This window comes from Limulus polyphemus, unplaced genomic scaffold (genome assembly GCF_000517525.1).
Source record: "Limulus polyphemus unplaced genomic scaffold, Limulus_polyphemus-2.1.2 Scaffold5122, whole genome shotgun sequence".
Lineage (NCBI taxonomy): Eukaryota > Metazoa > Arthropoda > Merostomata > Xiphosura > Limulidae > Limulus > Limulus polyphemus.
Window position 1 is genome coordinate 5,646 of NW_013670732.1, and position 9,764 is coordinate 15,409.

Sequence of the window (9,764 nt, forward strand, 5' to 3'; positions counted from 1 at the left end):
CAGGGTATCAGTACCAAAGTGACATAGATCATCCTACCAAACTTCAGAATCAGTGTAAAGAAAGATCTGAAATATTTTCAATATGATTCACCCAAATAATTAATCAGAACATTTGCACCCAGGGAAATTATGTTGAAAATATGTTGCTGAATTTTGATGGTTCAGCATTCTATGCTATAGAGCATTTGATGGAGAAATAATTCAGTGGCTGGTATATAGTTTTAGGTTAAATGTGCTGAAAAACTGACTTAATAAAAAATAGATCCATCTTCTGTTTTGTTTATGCAGACGAAGATGTATCGCACAATGATAACAGAAAATTGTGAAGTGATTCTCACTGACAAGCTTATAGAGGTCATGTGAAGTGAATATAAGCAGAACCACATCACTTTTAGAGAGTTTTATCTGTTTCTATGATGTGAAGTGGTTATGCCAAGTAGGCTGCCAGTGTTTGAGCCTCTTCTAAGACTGTGATGTCTCTTAAGGCTAAAACTATTGACTCCAATCTCTGACAATGCAGATGTTGCCATGGGTTATGATGCAGCTGCTCTGATTTTCAGTAACAAAGTAGTGATAGTCAGGCCGTGTTAACATGGCTGTACCAATGGTGCATGAAAAGAATTTATATATATATATATGACATTTTGGCCAGGAATAGCACACCTGTTTTAACTGTTCATAGTGTAACTACTTGAATCAAAATTAACTGTATCATGTTGTAAGACAAAAGCGACAGCAGGTTTCATTCCAATTGACTGTCATGTGAATACGGGAGGTACGATGACAGACCATGAATTTTGCTGCTACTGCTTCATTAAACTAGAAGATCCCACACTGGATTTCACCCCACCAATCTGGGAGTGCACAGCAGTCTGCTTGTGTCTAAAGAGGTGATGATTAGGCCATTATCAACAGTACTAGAGATAGTTTGGTATGTGTTTATAAGAATACATGGATACGAGGTTGAATTTATATATTAGGTAACACTGTGCAAATTTATACAACTTACTTCTGGCTAATGGAGATAAAAAAAAAGCGTTTTAACCTGTCTAATTAAAACTAACAATGTTTCTCACAGAAGGACATTGTTAGTTTTAATTTTGGCTTAAGCATCAGAATCGTAAATATGTATCTACTACATAATTTATTTGATAGTGAGATGACCGGTGGAACAGTTGATAGTGGGATGACCGGTGGAACAATTGATAGTGAGATGACCAGTGGAACAATTGATAGTGAGATGACCGGTGGAACAATTGATAGTGGGATGACTGGTGGAACAATTGATAGTGAGATGACCAGTGGAACAATTGATAGTGAGATGACTGGTGGAACAATTGATAGTGAGATGACCAGTGGAACAATTGATAGTGAGATGACTGGTGGAACAATTGATATTGGAATGACCAGTGGAACAATTGATAGTGAGATGACCGGTGGAACAATAGACTTACACATCTGAGATAAAATCACGCCATGTCAACCTTTCAAGATCCACAAACAGTGGTTGTATTTGCACATGTAGAGAGGAGGATGTCAGAAGTTCTTCTAATGCGCAAATGTTTCTTCATAGCATTCCATAATCTAATTCATTGTTACAGAATAATATGGTGATAGAAATAATACGCAAAACACGATTTACCCTGAAACCAAGACGTACTTTTACAGTCCAAGAGCAGGATTTATTCCTTTTATAAGTTATAGTTATGGACAGATGCCTATTCAGCTATCACCTGAGACCATTAGTGGAACTATAAGCGAAGCACAAGTCACTGAGAGTACCTATACAGATGCATCACATCCACGTGCAAACTTATGATTACCAGGACATTTGAAGTTTTTTGTCAAAGGTTATGCAGTCAATATCAATGTAGTTCAGCAAACTAAACTCAATGTGTAGCTAGTAGCTTTGCCAATATGTTTGTAGGACCAGATGACCACCTGCACGAAACACACAAACATAGGTTATCTCATCCAAAAAAGCAACAGTTGTACAGGTTGTCTCGGAGCATCATGAACAGTTCCAGCATTCCTATTGAGTAGATGCTAAAGGACATAGAATAATCCTGTATACTATAATATGTTAACAGCTACTGATCACTGTTATTGCACGACAAAAAATAACTGTTTACATTCATGGTATATTTTAAGCATTGCTGTCATTGTTTGCATGCTAAGAGATTCTCTGTTAGAAGGGTTCATGCATTATGTAGTGGCGAATGAGTTTCAATAGTACAAAAGGTATGTTTGCACATTAAACCACTGCATTGGTTGAGTGGAATTACATTGTATAACATTGCTCTTGGCACTAACATGGTAATGCAGATGGATTATGTCACCAAAAATGAGATATTGCCTGCTTGGGGAATGTCAGATCCGAGCCATCATATGACAGTCAGAGCTTTAGTTTCTACATTAATGTCAAACCATACAAGACTACTCATTGTAATGGATAATACAAATGACAAATGACAAACTTTGAGAAAAAGTAATTTCAAATCATACAAGACTACTCATTATAATGGATAATACAAGTGACAAATCACCAGCTTTGAGAAAAAGTAATGTCAAACCATACAGGTCTACTCATTGTAAATTATCCATTACAATGAGTAGTCGTGTATGGTTTGACATTACTTTTTCTCAAAGCTTGTCATTTGTATTATCCAGCAAATGACAAATCACAAGCTCTGAGAAAAAGCAAATGAATGACTAAGATTGAAATTGTGTACAATTGAAGTTGATGTACAAAAATGTGATGTACAACTTTTTCACCATGCATACATATAACCTCTAGTACTTGTACAAATAGTTGATTTACAGAAACGTGTAGTCTGACCTGCACTATAGCTAGTCATTTCAATATATCTGAAACTGAAAATGTTTCAGGCTTTGCTTAATGTAAGGACTTAAAAGCACCACAGTATTTGGCACCCAAGAGCCAACATGCAGAAGTGTTGTTTTTTTTCTTTCTGGCTTCATTCCTAACCAGGTGTTGGAAAGTAGTGTAATAAGTTACTCTGTATACTGATCACAGGAAAAGTTAACCATACCATGGTTTTTCACTGCAGGGACATAGCTAGTTTTTATTGAATGTTCATAATAGAAATTTGTATGTGCTGATCGTTATTGAGTTTTTTACCATGTGGACCAAAACGTACCAGTCACTGACAATTGCACGTAGTCTACCAGTAACAGGCTTGTTGAACAGTAGATAAAACAACTTAGAGCACATGGAAAAATATCAATAGATCAAAACATCTTCTGTTTGTTACGTTGTGTAAAACATAAGTGTTATGTGATCCTCAATTTGGTGGTTTGAATCGGCTGTGTAATCTGTCAAGCATATCCTTACAAAGTTTGTGAGTCTTTCACAACATGTGTTTTAACGGCATATCTGGAAACAGATTATCAGTCTACTGGCTGCTTCCAAAAGTTATGAATGTTTATGTGTGAGGTTTAGCTCCACTTAGATATGGTGTGTGTACTGCTCTTCCACTCATGTAGATGTGCCAACAGGGCCCACAAGAACATATGAAATAGTTGAGAAATCTGCATTAACTGGTACACATAAACTTCAATTTTAACATTTGAGTAAAGCAGTCATGCATGAATAGAGAAGGTAAAATAAGACACGAAAGAAACGCCAGGTTAAGCAAAAATATTGGGTTTTGGCGCAATATACTCCTGCAGTGCATCAGCAATTTGGTTGTTGTTGGAATGTTCCTTATCTCATGATTCAACACCTTAATATTTTGAAATGCGGCTTAAGCATTCACATGGGGTGTATAGCTGAAATGAAATATTATGTCATGGATGAATCTCTGTTAGACTGGCACATTCAAGAATCAGAAATAGAAGGATGTGACGAACTGGAAAGTGGTAAGAGTATAGTCTCTGATTACCTAAACCTTGCAGAAAGCAGCAGTAGTACTCATATGGCAATCTGTGATGAGCCAAGTCTAAAAAGAACCAGCATTTGAGCATTTCACATGCTCAGAAGATCTGCAGCAATGTGGACTGACATTAACCACAAATTAAGTGGCTACATTAACCACAAATTAATGTGGTTGGACCTAAAATAATAATCAGCTGTTACTATAGTCTTATGGCTTCAGGTTTCACCCATTAGGGTTACAATATAATTTGAAAACTAAGGGATCATAGCTTCCTCTTAATTCCAGGTTATAGTAGGGAGTTTTGTGGCGAATTTGTGAAACAGGTAATCAACGATCCACCATGTTATAATGGATAATTTCATAGAGTGTGACTGTGAGCTTTAAAAACCAAAATAGCTAAGTAATACCTTATGTTAATAATTGTTCCAGATTGAGAAAACATGGAATTGTATACAGGAAACAATGATGCTATTCTTTTCCAGAACGCATGCAACAGCGATATCACTACGTCATTTGCATAAAAAATAAGGGAGGTTATTAGCTCAAGGCCTCACCTGACCTGCCAGTGGCAAATGTTTATGTCCACTTCTGCATAGTATGATAAACTTTAGAAGAAATCTTTTCCACGACAAGGTGCATGACCCACCGTAGTTGAATGACCCAGAACAGTAGATAACTAGGACAAAAGGAACTTAGCTGTTTCCTTGACCAACATATATGTTAAACCTCCATATACTTACTTTTTTATGAGAGCTTATGATTCACTTTACTAAATAAAGGTGGAAGAAAACTCATAGAATACCTCCATACAACAAAAGTTTACATGGAAGAGCATGCCATCGAGTATATATAGCATCTGCACGTTTTCTAAGTGGATTATGAGAGGGTCAGAAGGCTGTGGCTTCTAAAAATTCCAAACATACTTCAGTTGCCTGATTTAAGGACATTCCCCCACCTCCTCCCACCTCCCAGTGAATCAGGAGCTCTACTGTATGCAATCAAACACTGGCAAAAAATTCTTTGTAACTCGAACTGACAAGTAGCCAATTAGAGAAAGTTGCTTCATTGCAAATAACAACTCAGCCTGAATGATGGTAATCTGATTGTACTTACCATAAAATCATGAATGTATTTGTACATTCACAGGTTCTAAGGCATATATAGCAGTTAGTATAGAATATGTGCATGTACTACTACATTATATGGGTTTTGCATTCTGTTCATGATATGTTATAGCTGTTACTAACCAGCAGGTCTTCTGATCTGTCACAATCTGAGCTTTGGCATAAGAAGGCAAGTTTTGGTCAGTCACCATGATCACTTTGCTCTTTGAATTTTGAGATATCTTTATCAATCTAATTAAAAGGAAGAACGGATTTTCCCAAGCTGATGATTTTGAATTAGTTGACTTGTTGCCGCCCTTCAGTTTATCATTTCTGGCAGCACATGTTAAGAGAGAGGTGCAGCTGATGAAAGCAGACAACATTGTCCATGTCTTATGACCACTCCACTCTAGTCCCAGTAGAAGTCCACTGGTACTCCAAACATGGTACTAGTAATCAAGACATCGAGTGAAGTGCCATTGACAGCTATAACGCTAAGAAAGGGGAAACAGGGAGATTGAATGGCTTCCTAGTGTGTGTGTGGTGAGAAATTTAAGTATGATAGTAAAGTTTGTATACACAAACACACACACACACACCTTTGACAGGTTTACATCTTAAAACCACAACCACACACGGCCAAATAACGACTTCTTCACCCTTAGCAACCACTTCAAACAGCAGGTCACCACTTTCTCCAGCTAACAGTTGCTTAAAACCATTGCCATCCATCCCACTTACCTTTATTCTACTGCAACTGGTAGCAAAGGACTTTGCAATAATTGTTTTGTTTTTTACACAGTGGGCTATCTGTACTCTGCCAACTACGGGTATCGAAACACTATTTTTAGCATTGCAAGTCTGCAGACTTACTGCTGAGCTACTGGGGGGATGGTTGGCAATATAAAGACACTGATGTTAGAAAAGGCTTATAAAAAGCTAGGTATTGGTCCAAAAGACAGATGACAGGATATTTACAATGTCTGTAAATTTTCTTTTTGTTAAAGGTATATGTCTCACATACTGGTTTTTATGGTGTTGCTTGGATTTTAGGATACAATTCTGCTGTTTTTGAGGATGGAATATTATTAAATATAATTGAATATAATAACAATAAGAAAGTTATTGTTGTTTGTTTATTTTAGTACAAAGCCATATTAGGCTATCTGCTGTATCCACTGCAGGGAATCGAATTTCGGATTTAAGTCCTTAAACTTACCGCTGACCCACCGGGAGACATATAAAAAGTACATAGAAATAACGGAAAGTACTTTATTAAAGGAAGAAGAAGATTTTTGTACGAAATATTCCAACATTTTCTAAACCAATAATTCCACTAATAAACACATTTTGTTCTATATGAGTTTATTACTAAAGCCAAAATATTGGTATGTCAAGACCACTGACATTTTGTTTTTGTGTAAGACTCAATTGATTAATAATATTGTTTCGATCAGAAATGCATTACAGCTGATAATATGGAATGTTTATACTGACGAACTAATGAATCTTTTTAGGTTTTAGAAGAGTAGGCATTTGACACCATTGCATTTGTTCTTCATTAACAGAATTTCAAATGTATTATCAACTGCTTTGTGTCCAACCCCTATGTTGAGTTTTGGTATTAACAAAAGGACTCCTGGGTTATGACTTTTGGCAGACAAAATACTGGTCTGAAATAATGTTTGTAAATACCCCTTGATTTATAATATATTAGTTAATAATAAAGTGAGAACCTGTTTGGTTGTTTGGTGTTAAGCACAAAGCTACACAATGGGCTATCTGTGCTGTGTCCACCACGGCTATCGAAACCCGGTTTTTAGCGTCGTAAATCTATATAATTATTGCTGAACTACTGGGGACTTAAAGTGAGAAAAAAAGACATCTGAGCTAGAAGTAACGAAAGCTGGTATTTTTATTACAAACATCAGATTATAAATCACTAAAACCTTTGAAATTAATTATATTGTTGCTTCTTTCATTAATGAATATCTTATGTTTGTTTATTGGCATTAAGTAAGCTAAATTGGCCATGTTAGATGAAGTTAGTTATATATTTCTTAGCTGAAACCACTTACGAAACAAGCGTTTAAAGTTAGAGGCTGGATATATGAGGTTTCAAGGTAGCCACATTAGAATGAAGCACTATTGTGGTAAACATTTTGAATTTAGAACGGTATAAATAGTCCGTGTCTTCTAACCTAATTCCATAATTAACTTTTGTAATGTAAACATTTATAAATAACTAGAGCAAATTGAATTCTCAGTTTTGTTTTATTCCACGCTTTTTCTAAAATATGCTGTTTTGATGTGAAGAACAATGTAGTATTTCATGTGTATAAACTGAGTGACCACTTTATTAGGATACCCTAAACACACTTGTATCATACTACATACATTTCTAGTGACCACTTTATTAGGATACCCTACACACACTTGTATCATACTACATACATTTTTAGTGACCACTTTATTAGGATCCCCTAAACACACTTGTATCATAATACATACATTTTTAGTGACCACTTTATTAGGATATCCTAAACACACTTGTATCATAATACATACATTTTTAGTGACCACTTTATTAGGATACCCTAAACACACTTGTATCATACTACATACATTTTTAGATGAAAATAGATTTTGTTTGTAGTTAAGCGCAAAGCTACACAATGGGCTATCTGTGCTCTGCCCACCACGGGTATCGAAACCCGGATTCTAACGTTGTAAGTCCACAGACATACCGCTGTGCTACTGGGGGACGTCGAAAAGGTGAAAAATAACTTTTGTATAATGCAAAATCTAGCAAGATATCATATTTGTTTGAAGAAATCCCATATAATATATGAAAATTAATCTGTTTCAGTAGCTGGTGAGTTAGACATATTCAACTGATGATAGATAGCTAATTAAATAGATGGGTGAACTGATAGACAGATAATCATTGTATTGAACCAAATAGTAAAGTTTTCATATCGAAGAAAAATAGAATATAAAAGACATCCAGAATCTACTTAGCAAATTGGCAAGACTCGTGTACTCAAACGCTCCCAATTCGAATACGTGCAAATCCAGTTTTTTTATTGAATCTTATCAGATTTAACTACTAGTGTAAGGTTTATATGATTTTTGATAGAGCCCATCTTAGTTTAGTTGGTTTGTATGAACAACTGCTGTATATAAGAAAAGGTAATTCGATCATTAATACAATCATACAGCCTAGTTCCCATTTGTCATATCCACACCTCGCGGCAATGCGAGAGCTCTCAAAGTTCGAAACAATATCCAGTGGGATGTAGACTACTTCCGGGTGTGCTATTAGAACACTTCCACCCTCGTGGAAGTGTCTGCTTCAATGGATTGTTCTCGGAACATAACAAGCACTTTTTATCGATCCATGTGATAATATTACAGCAAATACAGAGTACTCATTTTGTGTATATTTAACCATGATGACTAGGCATGATCGCGGACCTAACTAAATATCACGATAATTTTTCTTGTAAGATCACAACAAATGTAGGTAGATTAGAAACCATTTGATTCATAAAGAAAGGCCTTTCTTCAATAAGCGCTGGTAATCTTCCTTTATTAAAATCATTTATCAGCCTTACTGTGAATGATCTAATAAGCTATAACATTGTATCCTTACAATTCTCAAATATTGTAAAAACCTGTCCAATGCTCAACATTCTCAAGTCAATTAAAGTTAGAAATTATTTTAAGTGTCTTTAATTGCGGCAGTTGTTTATAGGGTCAAAAGCCTTAAAGCGGGATTAAATGTAATCAAATCCTTTCACAAAGCATCAAGAAAAACGTTGTTTGGTGCAATGAAAAAATGAATCACAACCGTCAAGATAATTTTTTTAGGGCTAGAACATATGGTTTTCATCCTCATATTGTTACTGAATATTATGAATATTATTATTATGGCGATAAAAATTCAAATCTATGTCAATTTGTATTTGAATTTTGATCTGTCTACGGGAAAAAAATAAAAAGCCCGGGTGTAGCTTAATGGTTTTGCGTCGGGTGCGGTCGAAGATCCAAGATTTTAAGACGTGATGCCAATGAATACACTCCACACTTTGAGCTGTTGGCGCGTTATCAAAGTAACAGTCAATCCCGTTATTGGGCTCAAAGCAGTTGTATCACTAGATGGTTGCCCTTCTGTGGTCTGTATTTAAAACTTAGAGATGGCTAGGCCTGAATTTTAACCCACGGCCACATAAGGTGCTATTCAGTTTGAAAATTCTAGTTCAGAAAAACAAAACAAGATTAAAGAAATTGCTTATTCTTCACAAATGTAGTTAAACAAGGGGCACTTAACCATTGATAAATTTAGAAAGGTAATTGATAAACTAACTAGCAAAAAGGAATAGCAAATCATTAACAAAAATTTGTCGGAAATGTAACTTTTGTCTGTTTTATTGGATTTCGTGCAAAGCTACGCGTGGTCTACCTGTAATAGTCGTTCCTAAACTTGAAATTATATATTAGAGGGAAGACACCATCTACCGCCAACTCTTGGGCTACTCTCGTCAGACCGAATAGTGGGACTTCACTGTCACTCTTTTAACACACCCACGGCCCCACAGTGCATATTTCTTGGCGGTAATAGGACGCGAACCACTGAACTCTATTGTCTATCACTTTACAATTAGTTTGTTTGTTTGTTTTGGAATTTCGCGCAAAGCTACACGAGGGCTATCTGCGCTAGCCGTCCCTAATTTAGCAGTGTAAGACTAGAGGGAAGGCA

At 35.9% G+C, this 9,764-nt stretch overlaps 1 protein-coding gene across 1 annotated transcript in view; it reads left to right on the top strand.

Annotated features, from left to right (window-relative positions):
* The first annotated feature begins 3,779 nt into the window (after positions 1 to 3,779).
* Positions 3,780 to 9,764, top strand: part of LOC106472157 (dachshund homolog 1-like) — a 47,253-nt gene continuing 41,268 nt past the window's right edge. Inside the window, exons 1-2 of the mRNA XM_022400758.1 lie at positions 3,780 to 3,882; positions 4,679 to 4,742. Coding sequence (XP_022256466.1) covers positions 3,780 to 3,882; positions 4,679 to 4,742 — 167 coding nt within the window. The remainder of the gene's footprint in view (positions 3,883 to 4,678; positions 4,743 to 9,764) is intronic.